The following is a 21,038-nucleotide window of genomic DNA, read 5'->3' as shown; positions in this document are numbered from 1 at the left end:
CTTAATTAAATAATTTAATTAATTAGGCCCAATGACTGAACTAAACAATTTAATTAATTAGGCACAACTTAATTAAACAATTTTAATCTAAGTGCTTGAGAAGCTTATAACTTCTAATTTGATTAAATCTAACTTAATCACCTCTCCCATTTTATTTTCAACATTCATTTTAGGTATGTGACTATTATGTTTCTAACATGTTGGTAATAAACTCAACATATAATTCTTAAGTTAAACTTAGAATTAGATAAATTTAAACTACTTTAAATTTATCATTAATCAAGTTAACTACCTAGATTTTATAAACCAAGATTGGGATCTAGCAATTTATCAGAGTTATCCAAATGTTAGAAAAGTCAAGATGATTTGACTTAACCTTTCAATGATCAGTCTTTTAGTGTAATTTATTCCCTTATCATATATCCTGGAATAATAAGAACATGGTGTAATGTTTACTCTTATTGATCTCTATATTCATTCTTAAAGTTTAATCATCAACTTTAAAAAGACTTATGAAACTCCTTTCGTAATCTTTACGTCACTTTGGTCAAGGACTTCAATAAGTTAATATCTAACAAGAACAATTAAGATATGTCTCTTGAATCACTTGAGGTAATGATTCTTATCTTGACCACTCATTTACCTTTACATGGTTCATGCTATATTTAAAAGTATCTTGTTTTGATATCCTTGGTTAGACATCCATAGGGATAAAATCAAAGCATTTTCACACATAAGACAACCTGATGTCTCAAGTCTAATAAGTATTTACGCAATTGGCACATGAGAAGTATTGCATAGACACTTAAGTGAAATACCAAATGCACTTCTCATAGTGGATCATGTTCAGTGAACTTCCTATTGTAAGCAAACACCTAAATTCTAATTTCAAGTATCTTTATGCTTCAACTTATGAGATCAGTTGTTTACTTCTCCAGTAAGAAATATAAAATGTACCTATCTCTAGGTATCATTGATATCCAATTCAATGATACATTGATCAGGAACATTTAGAGATTATGTTTTGATATATAAAAATCTCATAATTGTAACTCATTATAATTCCCTTACAAAGCATATTAATCTCATAGACTTCATCCAATTAGACTTTTAACTTATTATAATTGGCTAATGTAGTGACTTACAAGAGTATGAATGGCTCTTTGCTGTACTTGCCAGCAACAAGGCCTAATATAATGTTCTCTACAAGTTTTTTTTCAAGATTTATGCATGCTCCATTAGCTCTGCATTTCATTGCAGTAAAAAGAATTATCAAGTATGCGAAAGGTACACTAAATCATGGATTGAGATATGAGAAGAATGATAACAGTAACTTGCAAAGATATAGTGATAATGATTGGGCAGGCTCATTAGAAGATTCAAAAACCACTGGAGGTTTTTGTTTCTTGTTTGGCAGTGGAATTTTTTGTTGGAATACTAAGAAGCAAGAAGTTGTGGCTCGATCTTCTACTGAAGCGGAGTATGTAGCTATTGCAGCAGCAACCAATCATGCTGTGTCGTTGAGGAAATTGTTAGGTGATCTTGGTGTCAAACAAGGAAAGGCCACCTTGATTCATGTAGATAATAAGTCTGCCATAGCAATTGCCAAGAATCTTGTGCAGCATGAAAGAACAAAGCACATAAGAGTAAAATGCCATGCAATCAAAGAACTAGTTAAAGAAGGTGAGATTGAACTGATGTATTGTCCAACAGATATGCAGCTTGCAGATATTTTCACAAGAGGATTGTCAAAAGACAAATTTGAGTTTCTAAGAAGACGGTTCTATGTTTACTAGGTGTTCAATCATGGGGGTATATTGAAAGATGATTGAAACCCGGGTTAAAGAGTTTTGAAGAAAAGCTCGATTGATGCTTAGTTGAGTTAGTTGTTAATGAAACAAATCGTTTTGCTTGTGTGAACTTGCGGTTTGGTTAAACGACAAGTCATGGAGTCGTTTAGTCAAGTTTAGTTGCAACGTGTAGGCCATGTCGTTTTGATGTTTCTTCATTTAGCTATTAGTTTCCTGAGTCTTTAGCTTCAATTTTCTGTTAATTTGTTGTTAGTTTCGTAACAACCCCGATTCTTGAGGAATAATCAGTTGTGTGAGCTTTGCTGTGTATAAATACCAAGACTGTATTGAGAATTGAATAATGAAGATGATAACCAATTTTACAATTTATTTTCTTTGATCTTTTCTTTCTCTGTTTTACAATTCGAGAAATGTTTCTGAGTTTTCACAACACATGCATGCTTATGAAACTGCATTGGTTTATTTGTTTTCATGAGCGAAGCTTGAAGAGAAGCGGTCACGAGAATGAAAGACTGGTAGTAGCTAAAAAGGGTTGAGAGTAGAGTTTGACAGGCACGGTCTGCAGAGAAGCCAACAGATCGATCAGAGGTTTATAAGTGATGGCTTCAAAAGAGAGATAGAGAGGAAGTATTGATGGTGTAGAAGGGATTAGTTTTGTGTGGTGGGTTACGATTTACATACTTACATTTACAGTGTCTAATTCGCAGATGAGAGCTGAATATCCGCAACACATATATTCTCAGCGTCAGACCATAATGATTTGAAATCGTTCGACAAAGATTAATACTAATAATTTTCTAAAATTACTAGTAGTTTCAATAATTCAACAAGGGAGGTAGCCAACTGCAAAGCCACCTTACTAGTCGTAATACTTTTGTTCTTTTTTGCCAGGGAGTCTGGTGATTTGATTTGATTTAGCGTATACTGAGTTGTTTCGCCCAATTTGGGCGGCTCGGGCACGATGACTCAAAATTGCCAAGTGATGATGCTTTTCTGCTTAAATGATGGATATGAAACTTAATTTGACGGATCAAAGTCGGTAAACATCAGCAATCATGCTGCTGGCTGACCACTAGGGAAAAAGGAAAGTTTTGCTTGACAGCTTGAGGTACATGATGCACTAGTGTCAGCTTTTGCAGCAACTGGAACCTGAAGCTAATTTGCAAGAAATTAAAGGGACTCCCTGCCAAGGACCGGTCGGGTCCCTTACCTAACAGAGATGCACTCCTTGTTGTCGTGCGTGAGTCAAACACCCAGCCTCTTTGTCACTATCTCGACCTCAAAGTTGTGTCACCTTCTCAAATCTTGCATTGAATTTGGATGTAATCTGAAACAAGCACTTGGAGGCCAACTAATTTTTCTTGTGTATTTTTACACATGGTCCAAAATGGTCGCACTGTTTTGCTGGAAATTTCAACAGTGGAAGTTCTCAGTGAAATTAAGAAGTTGGTCTTTGGTCACTTAATGCATCTTAATTTAAGTTTGATAGAATGTTTACATTGTTCATATACATTCACAGGCTACTGGCAACCGTGATCAAACACTTGGTTATTCCTAGGAAATTTTGACAAATTAACTTGCCGGAGGTAGAAAATGAAGGAACATTAATGGTCTCCCCACTTGGCCATGAGCGACATACAACACACTCCAAGGAGGAGGGTGAAAGCTGTAGCAAGTTGGAGCCTAATAGTACTTAGCATTTGGGGGCTCATGAAAACGTCCGCAAGAAGATCAACCAGGGCCATGTAAATTAGAATCCCCGCAGATGCAGAATTGAGAAGCCCTTGAACAATCAGTGCTGTGGGACTGTTTTCTTTGTAAGCGTTGGATAATCCTATGCCAACTGCAATTCCAATGGGGGCTGTGAGGGAGAAAAATAACACCATTATTGCTATGGCCCGTTGCTTGAATTTTGCCTACATTTCAGATAATTGAGAAGCTGCGTATTAATTCAAGAGAGTGAACAATGTTCGTATAGAAAGCACCAGCATCAGCATTTTCATCATACAGAAGCATCAGCAACAACTAGACGCCAACAGTAGAGCCACAAAGATCGATTCCAAAGGACACGGGATCGTTCCATATTAGACAGAAATCAAGAGATTTCATACTGCTCGCTAGAGGTCAATCCTCCTTATTGGACAGTAAGGTTCTCTAGGTTCTTCTTGGTTTCTGTCTTAGCTTTTGCGATCGATCCTCGTAGCTTTGCTGCTAGCGACCTGCTGTTGCTGGTGCTTCCATAGTTTACGGTTTAATGAGTTGTGCAATGAATCATTGGGATACAACCTGAAAGATGCATCCACCAAGTCCCATTCCTTCGAAAAATTGATGGAAACTTAGTGCTGCTACCAAAGGCTTGATTGTCTGAGGATTTCCAGAAGCACCCAAGGATAGTCCAATGATTACAGAATGAACTACGATTCCCAACTCCAAAATCTGGTAAAATTTTAACATTGCATGCGCAATACAGTGAAAAAGACAGAAAATCAGAGAAAGGACAAGCAATTACAAAACCTTTTTCTCTTTCTACATGTCCAAGAAAGCACGAAACATGAGTTAATACTTTGAGACGTCAGACTCCTTGTCATTTTTCCAAGAAATCCAACCCCCTTCCAAGGAAAAAGAAAAGAGGTTGGGGTGCAAAAGGATGGATGGGATATCCTGGAGGTAACCCAAATTAAAACTATAATTTACTGCTACGTTTTTGTAGGGCCTGCTGTCACGTTTAGTTTGTCCATTTGTTGCGCTATGATGTTGATATCTGCTGCTCTATTAAACTAAGTATATAATGAAATGGCAGAGTACATCCATTTTCTTTAGAGAAAACCCTGGAAAAAGAAGGCCATTCCAACCCCTAAAGTTGGCTATTAAAAGACCAATGCACCCAGAGAGAGCTTGATAGAGCAAGCAATATATATTTGTATATAGAACCATATAGTAATATAACCATCTATGGATTCTTATTGTTATTTTTGGAAAACCAAATAATAGAATTAACGATAATTTACTAATTCTATTAACGAGACAATTTCAATTTTCTCCCTTTTTTTTTTTATAAAGAAATCAATGGCATTGAATATATAACGGTAAAATTCAATAAAATTGAAGTATAGTGACAAAATTCAATATTGAATAAAAAAATCCCTTAAAATAAAAGTCCATTTCCTTACCATTATTAAAGGACTACATGAGTTGGATTTTTGTCTTTGGTGAAAAAAAAGGGCCACGTTATCACTTGCACCAACTGAAACTGATTGGACCATTTGAATTGTTTTTAGATAAAATTTGGACCTCAGCTATGATTGAGGAGCATACGTTTACTATCATCATCATCAAGAAAATTAAATGCCATGGACTATGATAAGGGCACATTCCAATCTTACCTGAGAAACAATGCGATGTCGGATAAGATCCGATGGCGTTGTTCGGTCCAACACAAAAGCAGAGCCATGAACATGGACCCCATGACCATGACCATGACCATGACCGTGACCATGACCATGACCGTGACCATGCTCTTCGCTTTCCTCATCGCCGTTCACAGGCTGCGCCTTGCTCAACTCGTTCCTCTTATGGTACCCAGCGGCAAAGCTCTCCATCATCAAAGTCAATATCGCAGCCACCATTGCCACAAAACTTGCAAAGGGAAAATGATGCCATGGATTTTCACTCAGGCATGGGCTTGTCAAGCTCTTGTAAGCATCAGGGAATATGTGGATGAACCCGGTTGCCAAGATAACCCCAGCGGCGAACGTCTTGATTAGTGAAAATGTCCCCTTATCAGGCTGCAACACCCGTATGTTCTTCACCAGAAACGGGAGGCAAACTCCTATAGCACTAGCCACGAGAATCGAAGCTATTGCTACGAGCTTGAATTTGAGTGCCTGAGCTGAGTTTTGCTCCCTTTCTTCGTCTTCTGCTTCGCATACGCACTTTGAGTAGACTAAAATAGGCAAGAGCAGAACCAAACAGGAGATTGCCAAGAATTTGCAAGAGAAAGAGTGAATCTTTCTCATTCTTGATATAAAAATGAATTGGAAGGAAAAGAGAAGAGAGGTGGTTTGCAAGTTCAGCTGCTCTTTCAGGAATTGCATACATTTATAAGCTCAGTCATTTGCTCAAGTATATAACTAGAGGGAAGTGGGACAAGATTGGTGTTTTTCGTTGATTAATAAGTCAAGCAAGACCCGCAGGCTGCAGACAGCAGGACAGCTTCCTGTTGAGGAGAGAGGGCCAGAATTTTTGTGGTTGCCGTAAAGGGTAAAGAGGGACCAACACCCTACCAAGCTGGGACCAGAAACCTAAATCAAGCTTTATATGTAAAAAAAGGTGATATAGACGGTTTGTTAAGGAGCTTTATTACTAGTGATGAATATTCTGCCATCCCCACATGTATCCACTAGCAATCAGCAGCTCGCAAACCTACAAGGAGATGTGGTAGTGACCCTGGTAATTTTAGCCGGCCTGTTGTTGTTAATTTCAATATCTCTTTTGCTTTCTCAAATTCAAGAGATGGGGAGGCAGAAAGCGAGAGTGATGCCATGGTAAATAGTTACGTTTCAGTCCTCAGTTCTTGTCCTAACTATAACACCTTAACAACCTTGACCTAAAACGGAGACGGCAAGAAAATTCTACACTGAAAAAACAGAGTTCCAACCGAAGTTCGTTTTTCTTCTTAGCTGGTTATATTAATATATGTTTCGACAGAATACCCTAACCTGCCGTCTGCCACACTGTGAGTATACTTGTTGGACTTGACTTCCCTCTTCTTTCAAACTTCCAAACATTTTTTAACTAGATTACTAATAATTAGTAAACTTTAAATTATAGAATCATGGTAGTTAAACGTCATGTGTTTTACATGCAATCCTGTCAGAAATTTGGGAAAAGGTTTAGTTTGGATCACCCGGTGAGTGAGCTAATCTTTGTCAAGAGAAACATTAAGCTATATAACGGCACATTGTTTTCGTCATATATATATATATATATATATGTATGTATATAATATTATCTGTCAAAACCAACCCTTAAAATATCTTATATTTCTTTGATAATGTTGGCGTCCGAGGTGTTGAAATGTCTTATTTCTTTGAGACTGCATCTGCACATGCATCAAGTAATAGTAAAACAAAAACTGGACGTGCAGGCTGAAAGATATTGCCTTTTTTTTTTCTCACATGATATTTATTCAGACGTGACATATGGTAGATTACTTTTTTTAATGGGCTTTGCTGGACATTACTGTTCCTTGGTGGTGCTGATACCTCACTAGACAGTACTCGTCACTCACTCACCAACGACATCAACTGATCTGGTTGGTGGCTGCAGCGAATGAAGGCACAAAATATATAGACCCAAGCCTTGTTGAAGGCTTGCAAGTCTGTCTCTCTGTGTCTTTTCTGACCTGTGAAAGTTGAAACCATCAACTGACTTAGCCATTGGTTTTGATTCGTTCAGGTACTGTGGCCATACCTTGCAAGTATTTGTGGAGCACTCTCCAATCACCTGCAAGCAAAGCCAAATACCGAGTTCACTTCTCCTGCTAAGTCCTTAGTCATTGAACATGCATGACCAATTTGAAACTCTTGTAAAGATTTGGATTCGTTTTTATCCTCCATACTGGTGATACATCTATTCGGAACCTTCGATGCGACTGTTATTACAAGAGTATTAGCTAGTTTTAATCCATGAACAATAAAATTAACAGGTTCTGCAAGCACAATAGATCCACTACCACGGCCAGAAATCTCAAGCAAAGTTGAGATATAGATAGAATGAAGATGAGGATGATGGAAAAACCGGCTTAATTGATTGGTTAAGGGTCTCACATCCCCCAACAATCGGGTGAACTGTAATCGATTTCTTTCAAGTACCTGTATCAACTAAAAAGGTCGAAAGAAGTTGGGCTTAAAACAAGAGAGGGGGTCAAGCATAGGTTGGGCTATGGACATGTTTGGTTGTGGGCTCCGACACTCTCTGTTACTAGTAGAATTCAATATAATTTAATTTTGGTTAAAAGTTGAACAAGGGATGATCTGCACTTGCCATTTTTACATCAAGAATTAAATCAATGGTATAGTATTAACTCCATGACGGCTGACAAAGCTAAAGTAACCGTCTGTTCAAGTCCGAGTCGCTACTGCTGCAGACGGTTTTTGTTTGTGGAATTTTTATATTAAATAAATGAAGAAAGTTAAAAGGAGCGGAAGTCTTTCAACTCCCAACCACCCACCAGACCGGTCTCTGCAAACTGGTCCACCGTTGTTACCAAGAACCAGAAGAAGGGCAAAATACACAAGACTCAGAAGCCTAGCATTTACTGATTTGCCTTTAAATTTCTACTTTTCAGTCTGCATTAAACATTCCCATCTACTCCTTGCTCATTTCAACAATCTCTCTCTCTCTTTCTCGACTCTCTTCCACTGCAACATCTTCTCTATGCCAAACTCTTGCTCTCTGTTCGGTTGCTGGGTAACCCTATGAAAACGAATAGAGGAGTGGGTTTTCTGAATATCGATTGTTTCTATATTATCATTTACTAAATTCAGAAAATCCCAAATTTCGTTTTCCTTGTTTTAGTGTCTCTGCTTTCCTGTGCATCCAGACGGAGGATTAGGGTTTCTCGGGGACGAATTCTGATGATCAGCTTCTAGCTATACGGTTTTGGAGGTTAGTATATGTGTTTTTTTTTTGGTAGATTGAACTAGTTTTATTCTCTGCCCTTTTTGCTTAGCCTTTTCAAAGTATCTTCATTTCGTTGGCATCGTTGCTACTCTTGAAGAACCAAAATTTTAGTTATTTAAAATAAAAAAAGAAGTGCTTTTCGATGAACCTATATGTGTTTGCGTGCTTAATGTTTATTGGTCTCCAAGCAATCAAACTGTGTTTGCTTGTTTTTGTGCCCAACTTGGTAATATTTGATTGGTAAGGAATCGCTTTGATAGTTAATTTTGATTTTTTTTTCCTGTTTCAAGGGTTAAAGAGAGAGTTGTGATGGAAGTGAAGCTGCTCCCTCTGCAATTTGTCCTCTTGGTTACTTTTTTGGTTCCCCTACCTGTGGCTTCTGACACAGTAAGATTGTACAACCTAGCTTTTGAAAAAGAAAAAATGAAGGCAAAAAGGAAAAATATATGCAACTTGTAGAATCTATAACTTGTATTCTGAATGTTCCGTTTTGGTTGTCATTTTGGTGTCTCAGATTTCTAATGGATCTACTGCAAAATCTAATAAGACCTCCAAGAATGAAGGTAATAAAGGTGCAAGATTTGCATGTTATCTTTTTAGCTTGTTTACTGTTTTAGCTTTTAAGGAACTAATTTTGGAGATAATTGGCAATGCTTTCTGTTCTTTTGCACCCAAATGCACACGTGCACCACAAGTCGAAGAAAAAGATAATTGGATGAGATCAGTGGCATTTAAGTTTAGTCCACAAACATTTCAAAATGGCTTTTTAATCTTGTTTATTCCCATGCATAAGATTGTAAATTTACTTATTGAAATGATTTTCTTTTACATGGAAAGTAGTTTAAGAGTTTCTAACAAAGTGACACGTTGGCATCCGCTTGACTAACTGCTGTGCAAATATAAATGCAAGTATCAAGCTGATCATGGAAATATTAATGGAAAAAAGCTGTTACATTGCAAATTAGGAGGGAGACTTCTATTCGGGGGATGTGTTTATACTATACCTGTTTCCTCAAAGTAAATTAATGCTGAAACTTCTAATACCTGGCTACATTATTATAGTTATAACCTTAGAGTACATAATATCCTTAACAGAAATTGAGCTTTGTCCAAAATCTGGAGAACTGATAACAGATCACCTTGTCATTCCATACGTTCCTAGGAGAAGTTATTCTTCTAATAACAAGTAAGGAGACATCTCTAGATACTGTGTATAACGCTGAATGCCGTAAAATGGATAATGAATCACCTTGCATCCCAATAAATACACCTTTTGAGGCTGGATGAATAGGTATTGGCTGTATTTTAGACTGATTATATCATATGTTGTCATATTGCATAGTTCCTGATAGTATTAGTGTGATTTCTCAAGAAAGATATGTTGATGATTTGAGATTTAGGCTGATTGATTTTGTTCATTGTTGTGGTAAATAGTGACATGTTTTAAAATTGAGCTGTTTCATTTTGTTGGATCATGGATGACAGCGGCATGCCCTTCTGGTTGGGTTATTGGTCCAAATAAGACTAAGTGCTTTGGGTACAATGACAGCTTCCAGTCATGGGATGAATCAGAGAGCTACTGTAAACAATATCATGGACACTTACCAGCCCTTACATCATTTGAAGAACTAAGATTTGCTCAAGTAACATGTGGTCAAATTGTCAATGGTTGCTGGGTTGGAGGAAGAGTTAGTAATTTTAATGTCAGTTTTGGTTGGAAGTGGTCGGATAATACATCGCTCTGGAATGAATCAATTCTTGGATCACCCACTATCAATGCTTCAGTTGATTTTTGTACATTGGTGAAGAATGAATCAGCAACTCTCGTGAGTGAGAGATGCAATGCATCTCATGCTTTTCTGTGCATGGTTGATATTGGTAAGATATATGATTAATGAAAATTTTTAGGAGTAGTTATAGCATCTCGTCCCCCTATTAGATGATATATTTTACTTTTTTCTTTCTTTAATATCTTTGCCATTTTAGTTGAGATTATATTTTTCTACTTGCAGAGGACAAATGTTACTACATGCATTGCCATAAGGAATATCTCATTATTCTAGCAGTTGTTAGTGGGTTGGTTCTGTGCACAACATTTGCTGTTGTTGTTTGGCTCCTTGCATATAAGCGGAGTAAGAGGCGTAGAAGATCTAGGAAACTATCTAATCCTTCTGCTTCTGCATTAGTTCCCCCCTCATGGAAAATCTTTACATGTGACGAATTGAGGTCAATTACAAAAAATTTCAGTGAAGGAAATCGTCTTCTTGGGGATGCAAAAACAGGTGGCACATACAGCGGACTTCTACCTGATGGATCAAAGGTGGCAGTTAAGAGGTTGAAGAGATCTAATTTTCAGAGGAAAAAGGAGTTCTATTCTGAGATTGGAAGGGTTGCTAAGCTTCGTCATCCCAATTTAGTGGCTGTGAAAGGATGCTGTTATGATCATGGTGACCGCTACATTGTATACGAGTTTATAGCAAATGGACCCTTGGATAGATGGCTATACCACATACCAAGGGGTGGTAGGAGCTTGGATTGGGCCATGAGGATCAAAATTGCAACAACTCTTGCCCAAGGAATTGCGTGAGTACAAACACTAGAGCCTCCTTCTTGGTTAAATGAAACTGTAATTGCTATTTTTGGTATCACTGTTGCTGCTGCCGCTTACGAACATTTTTTTAGACTTGCTCTATTTTTCTAAATTCTAAAAAGATTTTCTTACTTATTAATTATTCTTCCTTATTCATTATTTTCTTAATTAAAGATGTGTTATTTATGTACTGACAAATCCATTTCAATTCTTTACATCACCTCTCTTGTCTGTTTAAGTTCATGAAGGCATGCTTGTTAGAATGTCTCCTAGTTATGGGCTGAAAGAATTGAGTTCATTCTTATTAGTTTGCCACCTCAGCACTACAGAACACTCTTGAACAGAAAACTTTTACTGCGATCAGAATTACATATTAATTTTCAATTTTTGCTGATTTTTTAGCACATTTATGAAATTTTGAATTAGTTTATGTACTTCATACTTTTTGTAAGGCCCTTACTCTTTTTTCCTGATCAGATGTGTTTCACAAGCTTATATCTTAATACAGGTTCCTGCATGACAAGGTTAAGCCACATGTTGTGCACCGGGATATACGTGCAAGCAACGTACTACTTGATGAAGAATTTGGAGCCCATCTGATGGGGGTTGGTCTTTCAAAGATTGTTCCATGGGAGGTAATGCATGAGAGGACTGTGATGGCTGGTGGAACCTATGGATATCTTGCACCGGAGTTTGTATATAGGAATGAGCTCACAACCAAGAGTGATGTCTATAGCTTTGGAGTGCTGCTGCTTGAGATAGTAAGTGGGCGTAGGCCTGCTCAGCAAGTTGATTCTGTGGGTTGGCAGAGTATATTTGAATGGGCAACGCCTCTGGTGCAGGCACATCGCTACCCGGAGCTCTTGGATCCTCTCATATCTTCATCAACAACTGATGTTCCAGAAGCTGGTGATATTCAGAAGGTGGTTGACCTTGTGTATGCTTGCACGCAAAATGTCCCTTCTATGCGGCCTAGAATGTCTCATGTTGTTCATCAATTGCAACAGTTTGCCCAGCCACCTGTCACAAAGTAATTTAAAGTTATCTCGAGCTCTGGGGCTTTATAACGCTAAATGCGGAATGTGATTTGAGCAATTTCTCTGACCAATTAAGTTGCCAGAGCTTTAATTTTGCAGAACAATAGTTTAGACCTGTCATAGTGCTAGTAAGATCAAAGGAAACTTAATTCCAAGGGAGTCGTAGAGGATCTGTACTTTATGCACTTGAAAATGGTGAAACAAGAATAGTTCATCGAGTTGATTGAGAACCTATTGTTCTAAAGTCCGGTGGCCATTATCCAGGTCATGCAGCGTAGCTGGACCACTAATTGTTGGCTTGGCAAGTTGTCTGCACTGCAGTCTGCAGTCTGTTTGTAGTGTCTAAAGCCATCCTGTGGCTTTTGGCTTTACATGGTGCGTAGCTTTTCAGCCAGCCTCCATCATGGCTGCAAGCCTGACATCCGAAGTAGGGATGGCAAGGACCAAGAGTTAACCTGACCCTGAACCTGTCCGATCCTTCCCATGTCTTTAAGGGTATAGGTGATGACATTTTTCTCCATTTACTTTTTCTTTAGTAATCGGAAAAATAAAAAACTGGGTAAAGAGCTGTAAGGATGGATGAGGAATACGTGCAAAGTTCGCCAAGGAAACAGTGCAGTGTACAATTCAATGGTTGCCATTGCGGTGGATTTATTGAAGGGAATCGATTTACTGTACATAGATTTTGTTGAATGTTATAATTTACATGTGGGTCTCGAGAAGTGCTAGTAAAGCTAAACCCGCCGCCCAAACATCGTCGTCCAATACATGTTCCTCTGGGGAGTGACTTATGCCTCCCCGACAGCGGACAAATAACATCCCAACCTGTTCCAAATTGATGGGTACCATTACCATGTGGCGAGGAAAATTTACATGCTATAACAAAGTTGTAAGTTAAAGCAAATAGGGAATGAACCTTGGTTAGATGAGACATGGCCATCGCATCATGTCCTGCTCCGCTCATTAGCACAGGAACCTCATCTTGAATCTCCCCCATCATTCTGTTGAGAGCAGAGTAAGCCGCAGATTTTAGCTGTGAACTCAGTTCAGGATCACAAATTACCGCATTTGCATCATGCTGAAATGATCCATAGCAGGGAAAGTTAATCATTATCCTTGTCATGCAAATGCCTTGAAGAAAAAAAAAACGGAAAGTTTCCTTACTTTTCGTTCAATGATGCAAGATACAGAACGTCTATCGCATATTTGATACGTCCGATTAGATAATTCATAAAGAGCAGCCTCACGTCCAACATCATCAATTGCACGTAAATCCACAGTGAACGTTACCTGCATGAGAGTTCATATTCACTGCTTATTAGCATTCCTGTTTAGGCTTACAATAACATGTTTTCATGTAAGAATTTCTTGCCTGGCCTGGAATGACATTACTTGCACTTGGCCAGGTTGATATTTCTCCAACAGTACAGACAAGAGAAGTGGACAATGATTCCATGGTAAACTCGCTGTAACTACCGCTATCAGATAAGAAATCTCGAGGATGTTTACACAGACTTTCTAGCAATACAATCAGTTCAGCAGCAGCAGCCATAGGGTCCCTACGCATTGACATTGGTACTGTTCCGGCATGTCCCTGTGAACCTCTCACCGTAACCTGCAAAGCAGAACAGTTCAATAAATGAAAAACAAAAAGAAAAACTGAACTACTGTTAGGAACATTAGAATGTGAATATTTCACATATATCCAAGTTGAAAGCTTACAGCATTAGCTAAGACTTCACATATGTTCTCAAACATCCTTACGGACAGTAAGCCCAAGGTCGTAAAAGGGATCATAGAGCAAGTATGATTGAGGAGTTTCATGTATGTATTTTTGAAACGATAATATTTACCTTCATACGTGTCTGTCCAGCTATGCCTTTAACTACACCAAGAGGAAAACCAACCCATTCGAGTACAGGTCCTTGTTCAATGTGAAGCTGCAGCATCGAATCAAGTATTTGAAATCGAAAACTAAGTTTTTTCATTGAATATCCCAAGATAACTAGTATAGGTTTACTCTGGTTATAATGCAGTGCAGGCCAACATACCTCAACATAACCCCACACCGATGCAGGGTCATATTTCAGCTGTAGTAGACTTTCCTCTGCTATGTCTATGGAATTCCCCTTAAGAGAATCTTGCACTGTCACACCACTAAACGAGGATTATGCATAAACATACTGATTATGGGCAGTGTAATACGTAGACATGAAAGGGGTGTTAATCAAGGAAACCTCTTATCTGATATCTTCAACGCTGTAACTGGTAAAACACCAGCTACAGCAGCACTGCCTAAAAAGGTAGATTGAAACCTCACTCCCTCCTCATCACTAAATGCAATCACCTGCAAGTTTCAACAATATAACAATAAAATACCAAGAACTAGAATACCTTCAAAGCCATTCATTTTAAAGCATGTCCAGACGAAAGGTCAGTATCTTTTCAACAGATAAAGTAATCAGCATGTGTTAGGTGAAAAACAAAAAAACTGGAACATAGCTCGGCTAACTTGCCTCGATTGGTCGTTTTAATTCTCCCAACTTGCCATTGCTTTTCAAAACTTTTAATGCAGATATAGCAGAAATTATACCTAATGACCCATCAAATATGCCAGCATCAACAACAGTATCCTATTTGCAAAGGAGATTTTTCAACTATCAGAATGACTCTGCCATTCATATTTTGCATCATGAAAATGAGTAAATTTTGGAAAGGGAAAGGCGTCACCAGATGGGAGCCAATCAACAGAGCTTGAGCACTCGAATTGATTCCCCCAACTCGACCATGCAAATTGCCCATGGAATCCACCCACCTGCAAATCAAAATAACCATTACTCCAGAGTTTAAGAAACCCTGACTAAGATTTTTCACAGCAGGTAGAAAGCTAACGTTCTCAAACCAGCATCCTCCATCCATTCCCGAATAAGAATTCCTGCCCTCACAGAAGCTGGGCTCATAAATGTTCTCTCAAGATAGCCATCAGCATCACTCACCTATTAATTGAGGCAAATATATTAAAGTTAAAAGTTAACCAACTTTGCAGCCACAACAACTCAACTAGTCACTGATCAGTAATCAAATTTGGATGCTCCAACTACATAACCATTGCTAGATCCAATAGCAGTGTGTAATAATCAGTTCAATTCTCATTGAATAAAATTCCATCACTTATCCAAAAGAATTAACTAGCTCAATTCTTGATAATTAAGTGTCTAAGTAGCAGATTACACTGTTAAGCAGACTCAAGAAATGAATTTCTCTGCATTCTGTTTACTGGCTTAATGATTTCTAACAGATATGACATGATATCAAGAATTTCTGGGTCAGGAAATAGAAGCAAAGTCTCTGTCTTTTTTTGTTTTCCTGTTGTTATTTGTAATCTGATAAAAAAAGAAAAAGCTCATCTTTGAGACTTTGCCCGCATCATCCTTGCCTATCAAGGAAAGAAAGATGTCAAAAATAAAAATTGATAAAGATATGAAATGTTGAATACCTTTCCAAGCTCATTAAGCCTTGCAACTGCCTCGTTCCTTAATATTTCTGAATGCAAAGCTCTGGTCTTGCCTTCTTTATCTTCAATAACCAAACAAGAAAAACACAAAAAGAAAACATTAGCATGGGCAGGTAGCTACTATTGCGGAGACAAATATGGAAGGAATACAGAGAGGACAATTTCAATTTTTCTTCTTTCTTTATGCTTTCTTGTTCAGGACAACTTCGGTTTTGTTGGAAACATAGTTTTCGGATAACTAAAAGAGCCTCACTTTATTGTGTACAAGAAAACGTAAAAGAGTTTCAAATTGAAAATTTTATTCATTGTCAAGAACCCAATCCCAGAACAAATTCAACCTTTAAAACAAGAAAGAAATGGAAATACCAGCAGAATAGAGATAAGAGGAAGAAGGAGAAGAAGCAAGGGAAATGGTCGATAGAAGACTGAGCAAGAAAGAGAAGGAGAAGAAGAGATCAAAAGAAAGAGAGAAATGTGAAATCCTGGTAGTCGTCATGTCCGCTGGGAAGAGCTTTGCAAAACAACAAAATGCAGAGCCGAACAGCAGCCACGCAACTGACCAGAGATAAAATTGGTGCACGTTTCTGCTCCCCTTGAATATTAATAAAGCAAAGCCAAGGCAAAAGCAGAGCACCCGACGTCCGTGGCGGGACCCAGGATTCTCGTGGGATCCTGATGACGTGGAGAGATCTTGCCGGGAAAGGTTGCGCTCCTACGTGGAGATGCCATGCAGATGCAATAGCCCAACCAGTGGCAGCGGCAGCTCAGGGGTTGCTCACGTGCGCCTCTTCGTAGTTTGCGATTGCCAATACCCACTTGCCTTTGGCTTTGGCTTCCACTGGGTTGGTTTTGCTAAGCCTAAGACAAAAAGTCGCAGTGGCCAAAACGTGGCTCGAGAGTCGTGAAGAGCCTGCACCCCACAGCCTAAAGCTGGACTCCCCCATACACGCTCGCCGTTCGCCTTCCTGCTTAGACTTTAATGACTTTGTGGATCCCACTTGACCCGGACAGCAGCCATGGCAATTTCTGGCCACGAATCCAGAACACTGACAATTTTATTTCATTGATAAACCCAACAATTCACTCTCACAGTTTCTTTCCATATCCGTACATTTGTTTCTATAATTTGCAATGTCTTCCATATCCATATACTTCTTGTTATGATTTGTAATGTCCTAAAATGACATATTTTCTGTTTTCACCATAATTTTTCTTTGTATGTTCGTAATCAGAAACCAGGTTCCTTCTGCATTAAATTGTTCTATGTATGAGAAAGGCAAACTTCAGAGTGATTTTGCTCCTTTTCAATAGGGGATCGAAAAATCCACTTGAACAACATGATTTAAACTAGTTTTAGTGAATGGACAGAGTTGGACAGGGACAGGATAGAACAGGAGAGCCGATGTCTCTCGAACTTAGAATGGTGTTGCTCTGAAACTCTGATCCTTGGGAGTTGATTGGATAATTTGGATTCACTCGCACCAAGACAAAACAATGGCGGCTCTCGTTGTTGTTGCAAGCGGGGTCCCTTATCGTGCTAAGGGCGAATCTTACTCACCCACAAAACTAGTACTAGTGTTTTAGTATTCATCACCCCATTAAGTCACCATTTAAATCACAACATATATGCCAAGTTGTTGCACCTTAATTTCCTTTTCTTCTTTATATTAAGTCTTCATGGGGATGTAAATGTGTTGCCTTTGGGGATCTGCATATTGTTTTTCTGATGTGTCTCTGCAGATGGTTTTTGGTGGTTGGAGGCTGATCTCCTCCCGGTTATGGTGATATAATTTATCATGAATTGAATGAATGAAATCCAGCTTTTCAAAAAAAAAAAAATTTAAGTCTCAATGTATTACTTTGATCATATTTTAATCGATGATTATTCTGATGTCTTTCTTAATTGGGGGGTATCTCTATGTTTAAAGAGATTAATATTAAAGTTAAACAACTGGTCTGGCCTGCTGGCCATTGGTTCATGACTAATCAAAAGGATGCTTTATGTTTACAGCACATATACCATAGACGGCGGCATGTTGCGTATATCTGCAATGTGCATGGAGTGCTTCTTGGTTTGCCATTTACACTGCCATTTTTAAGGATTAGCTGGCACATACCCCTTCCTTCTTCCAGAATCCTTCTCCAAATTGATCTTTTTCTGGTATTAAATAAATACATAAGTTTGTTCGAGGTTGGCAAAACCTTAACATGATCAAATCGTACACAAACACAAGACAAGTTGGAGCTTGATATAGCTGGCTCAGGCAGGGTAGGAACAGAATACGGGTTTAGGCGCTGGCCTACTATCACTGGAGGCCCAAATTTGGACCAAAAGGGCCGATCAAAAGGTCCACACCAAGCCAGCGTTTAACCCAAAATATTGGCGGCCTGAGCCCTGACGCTGAGAGGGTTTATTATGGCTCTGGTTTTAGTTGCCGTGGCCAATGCCGCCATCGTGCTACTCTTCTGTTAGCGGCGTTAACCATTCTCGTTTCGGAAACCCTCATCGCTTCGTTAGTCAGCTGTTTTAAAGCATCAATGTCCGGCAAGAGGGTTTGGGTTTTGACGTTCAACTCTCTCACCGCTTTATCCAAGGTACGTTCTTCACGACGTGTCTCTGATTCAGTCAGATGTTTCAATAAATTTCTCAGCACTGCCACTGAAAGATGGGATTTTCATAGCCCTAACGGTGCGTCTCACTTTGAGAATCCTCCATATGATACCCAAAATCGTACAGATTATCAGCAGAAACAAAATGGGTGGGCCTTAAACCCCGGCCAGGGTTTTGGGGACTGCCCTGTGAATGATTATGTGGGGAGTCCAGTTGGGGACAATCGTAATCATAGCGCTGATTTGCGGCAAAGGGGAAATCAGAACGGCGGCCTGGGTCAAAGTGGAAACTTTAGTAATGGGAATTTACAGATGAATTTGCATGGAAGTTATGAAAATTGTTCTTGGAGAGGTGATGAGCAAAGCTTAAAAGGGGACCATCAGAATCACAGTGGAATGCACTGGGAAAGCACAAGAAATGAATTGCAGAACAACTCAGCTTATGAAAATGGAAACTTTGGAGGATACGGGGCTACTGCTCAAAATAATGCCAATATGAAGAATCAAGGAGGGTGGTCTTGGGAGGGACCTACAGAGGTGAGACCCAATCAAAATAACCTTAATTTACGACGGTTTCCAGAATCTCAGGGAAGCTTGAATGAGAGCTATGTGCAAAACAACTGGCAGTTTCAGCAAAGCCAAAGTGATCAGCATGGCGCAAATTTCAGTCAGTACCAGCAGAATGGACAAGATATTTATAATGCTAATTCTTATGGTCAGGTATCCGCTACTTCTAATCCCGAGGGAGAGTCAACTGAGGTTTTTGAAACTAGCTCAAATAATGCTACGGTTGAGACGCTGGATGAATTTTGCGAGAAAGGGAATGTAAAAGAAGCAGTGGAAGTTTTGGGGTCGATGGAAAAGCAAGGTGTTCATGTGGATTTGCCCCGAATTTTGCTGTTAATGAAGGCATGTGGGGAAGTAAAAGCTTTACAAGAAGCGAAAACTGTTCATGAACACCTCATAAGATCATTATCACCTTGCAAAATAAGCATCTATAACAAGATTTTAGAGATGTACTCAAAATGTGGTTCTATGGATGACGCATTTGAGGTGTTTGATAAAATGCCAAGGCGCAATTTGACATCTTGGGATACTATGATAACATGGCTTGCTAAGAATGGACTAGGGGAGGACGCCCTTGATCTGTTTGCTCAGTTTAAGATGACAGGGTTGAAACCAGACGGTAAAATGTTCATTGGAGTCTTTTCAGCTTGTGGTGTCGTGAGTGATGTTAGTGAGGGAATGTTGCACTTTGCATCAATGAGCAGTGAGTATGGCATTGTCCCATCCATGGAGCATTACGTGGGTGTTGTTGACATGCTGGGGAGTACAGGGCATCTGGATGAAGCATTGGAATTCATTGAAAAGATGCCATTAGAGCCCAGTGTTGATGTCTGGGAAACTTTAATGAATCTCTGCCGAGTTCATGGGCACTTGGAACTTGGGGATCGATGTGCTGAACTTGTGGAGCGGCTAGATCCCTCCCGCTTGAATGAACAATCAAAAGCAGGCCTCATGCCTTTGAAAGATTCTGACCTTGCAAAACAGAATGTTAAGAAGTTGCCAAGTCAAAGTCCTCTTGAAGTCAGGAGCAGGGTTCATGAGTATCGTGCAGGAGATACATCACATCCTGAGAATGATAGAATCTATAAACTGCTAAGAAGTTTGAAAGAGCACATGAAAGAAGCTGGTTATATTCCAGAGACAAGATTTGTTTTGCATGATATAGACCAGGAAAGTAAGGAAGAAGCTCTTCTTGCTCATAGTGAGAGACTTGCTCTTGCTAATGGTCTCCTCACTACTCCAGCTCGTGGACAGATTCGCATAATCAAGAATCTTCGTGTTTGTGGCGATTGCCATGCTGCATTTAAGATCATGTCAAAGATTGTTGGCAGAGAGATTGTAATGCGAGATGCTAAGAGGTTTCATCATTTCAATCAAGGGTTGTGTTCTTGCCGAGATTATTGGTGATTAAAATAAAACTTGAGGTATCATTTATCTCAACTATCCTTTTTACATTTTTGAAGAGCATCTGTAACATGTTAGATAATAAGGAAGATAAGAATAACCCAGCTACTAGCAGTGTGATTCGAGATAACTTTCTTTGACTTGTTGATGCCCTTTTTCTTGATATTAGCTGCAATTGGTTATACTTTGATTAAGTAACCCTGTATGATGCAGAACATTAAAATGCTTCGGACTCAGAATATCTGCCACCCAACTTTATTTTTGTGGGTTGTGACTTCAAGACAGGGAAAGGTGCTATTGTGAACCAGCTCTCACCAGAAACAGGATGTGAAAGGATTGATTCTTTCCGAAGATGATGTTAGAAAGAAGCTGAGAGAAGAGGAAAGGAGAGAGAGAAGGGGATTTGAAATCGTGGTGCTAAATGGACTCGGAAGATGTCTTGGTTGAGGATGAATTTATCTTTTGAGAGGCCGACTTTAGTGCTTTCTTCCATGATGACCTGCCCCACTGAAAGCTCTTTCATCTGCTAGCCACCATTAAAGGATCATGCATGGTCGAATTGGAGAGTTTTTAATGAACCGAGTTCCTTTTGAAAATTTGATCCCATTGGTTCCTAAACTAACCAATATCCATACGAATATATTGTTATTTTTGGGTACAAAGGAACTGATCTTTTTACGTTCAATTCGTATTGTACGCGAAGAAACAAAAAGGAAGTTTAGAATAGATTTCCATTTTTATGCCAATGGGGACGCTCTCTCTCTCTCGTTGAACTCATTAATGATAATGGGGTTTTTTTTTCTTTTTCCTTTTTGTTTGTG

At 38.9% G+C, this 21,038-nt stretch overlaps 5 protein-coding genes across 7 annotated transcripts; 3 read left to right on the top strand and 2 right to left on the bottom strand.

Moving 5' to 3' along the window:
• The first annotated feature begins 1,226 nt into the window (after positions 1–1,226).
• On the top strand, positions 1,227–1,796 carry LOC149526221 (secreted RxLR effector protein 161-like). Its single transcript, XM_089785670.1, has one exon. It carries the CDS (start codon positions 1,227–1,229, stop codon positions 1,794–1,796), a length of 570 nt encoding a protein of 189 aa, XP_089641796.1.
• A 1,352-nt stretch (positions 1,797–3,148) lies between these two features.
• Positions 3,149–6,061, bottom strand: LOC110428700 (zinc transporter 5-like). Of its 2 annotated transcripts, XM_089785681.1 has the most exons (3): positions 5,195–6,043; positions 4,098–4,247; positions 3,154–3,727 (listed from the first exon to the last, which is right to left on the bottom strand). In XM_089785681.1, the coding sequence occupies exons 1-3, from the start codon at positions 5,903–5,905 to the stop codon at positions 3,416–3,418; spliced, it is 1,173 nt and encodes a 390-aa protein (XP_089641807.1). In that variant the 5' UTR covers positions 5,906–6,043; the 3' UTR covers positions 3,154–3,415. The 2 variants fall into 2 exon arrangements, with proteins under 2 accessions (XP_089641808.1, XP_089641807.1); XM_089785682.1 differs by lacking the exon at positions 4,098–4,247 and having other exon boundaries at positions 3,149–3,727; positions 5,195–6,061.
• Positions 6,062–7,980: 1,919 nt separating this feature from the next.
• LOC110428638 (protein kinase family protein / C-type lectin domain-containing protein) lies at positions 7,981–12,609 on the top strand. Of its 2 annotated transcripts, none has more exons than XM_021444522.2 (6): positions 7,981–8,480; positions 8,786–8,882; positions 9,010–9,067; positions 9,981–10,373; positions 10,508–11,078; positions 11,594–12,609. In XM_021444522.2, exons 2-6 carry the CDS (start codon positions 8,805–8,807, stop codon positions 12,117–12,119), a joined length of 1,626 nt encoding a protein of 541 aa, XP_021300197.1. In that variant the 5' UTR covers positions 7,981–8,480; positions 8,786–8,804; the 3' UTR covers positions 12,120–12,609. The 2 variants fall into 2 exon arrangements, with proteins under 2 accessions (XP_021300197.1, XP_021300198.1); XM_021444523.2 differs by having other exon boundaries at positions 7,982–8,480; positions 9,010–9,058.
• A 134-nt stretch (positions 12,610–12,743) lies between these two features.
• AAH (allantoate amidohydrolase) lies at positions 12,744–16,676 on the bottom strand. The gene is made up of 12 exons (XM_021444524.1): positions 16,003–16,676; positions 15,619–15,698; positions 15,015–15,118; positions 14,853–14,937; positions 14,639–14,755; positions 14,360–14,469; positions 14,174–14,279; positions 13,976–14,062; positions 13,495–13,737; positions 13,287–13,412; positions 13,039–13,200; positions 12,744–12,947 (listed from the first exon to the last, which is right to left on the bottom strand). The coding sequence occupies exons 1-12, from the start codon at positions 16,130–16,132 to the stop codon at positions 12,825–12,827; spliced, it is 1,473 nt and encodes a 490-aa protein (XP_021300199.1). The 5' UTR covers positions 16,133–16,676; the 3' UTR covers positions 12,744–12,824.
• Positions 16,677–18,071: 1,395 nt separating this feature from the next.
• Positions 18,072–21,025, top strand: MEF8S (Pentatricopeptide repeat (PPR) superfamily protein). The gene is made up of 2 exons (XM_021444493.2): positions 18,072–20,237; positions 20,431–21,025. The coding sequence occupies exon 1, from the start codon at positions 18,175–18,177 to the stop codon at positions 20,218–20,220; it is 2,046 nt and encodes a 681-aa protein (XP_021300168.2). The 5' UTR covers positions 18,072–18,174; the 3' UTR covers positions 20,221–20,237; positions 20,431–21,025.
• Positions 21,026–21,038: the final 13 nt, after the last annotated feature.

Source organism: Theobroma umbraticum, unplaced genomic scaffold (assembly GCF_002168275.2).
Source record: "Theobroma umbraticum cultivar Fairchild unplaced genomic scaffold, ASM216827v3 scaffold_1682.0, whole genome shotgun sequence".
In the NCBI taxonomy this organism is placed as follows: Eukaryota; Viridiplantae; Streptophyta; class Magnoliopsida; order Malvales; family Malvaceae; genus Theobroma; species Theobroma umbraticum.
This window is presented reverse-complemented; position numbering and strand designations above follow the sequence as displayed.

Coding starts and splice junctions, on each gene's coding strand:
- AAH (XM_021444524.1), bottom strand. CDS start 16,132: ATGACGACTACCAGGATTTCACATTTCTCTCTTTCTTTTGATCTCTTC. Junction 13,738..13,975: donor CTGGACAGACACGTATGAAG/GTAAATATTATC, acceptor TCTGCTTTGCAG/GTTACGGTGAGAGGTTCACA. Junction 13,413..13,494: donor GTAATGTCATTCCAGGCCAG/GCAAGAAATTCT, acceptor ACTCTCATGCAG/GTAACGTTCACTGTGGATTT.
- LOC149526221 (XM_089785670.1), top strand. CDS start 1,227: ATGCATGCTCCATTAGCTCTGCATTTCATTGCAGTAAAAAGAATTATC.
- MEF8S (XM_021444493.2), top strand. CDS start 18,175: ATGTCCGGCAAGAGGGTTTGGGTTTTGACGTTCAACTCTCTCACCGCT.
- LOC110428700 (XM_089785681.1), bottom strand. CDS start 5,905: ATGCAATTCCTGAAAGAGCAGCTGAACTTGCAAACCACCTCTCTTCTC. Junction 4,248..5,194: donor GACATCGCATTGTTTCTCAG/GTAAGATTGGAA, acceptor AAATTTTACCAG/ATTTTGGAGTTGGGAATCGT. Junction 3,728..4,097: donor TTGGTGGATGCATCTTTCAG/GTTGTATCCCAA, acceptor TCTGAAATGTAG/GCAAAATTCAAGCAACGGGC.
- LOC110428638 (XM_021444522.2), top strand. CDS start 8,805: ATGGAAGTGAAGCTGCTCCCTCTGCAATTTGTCCTCTTGGTTACTTTT. Junction 10,374..10,507: donor TCTGTGCATGGTTGATATTG/GTAAGATATATG, acceptor TTCTACTTGCAG/AGGACAAATGTTACTACATG. Junction 11,079..11,593: donor ACTCTTGCCCAAGGAATTGC/GTGAGTACAAAC, acceptor ATCTTAATACAG/GTTCCTGCATGACAAGGTTA.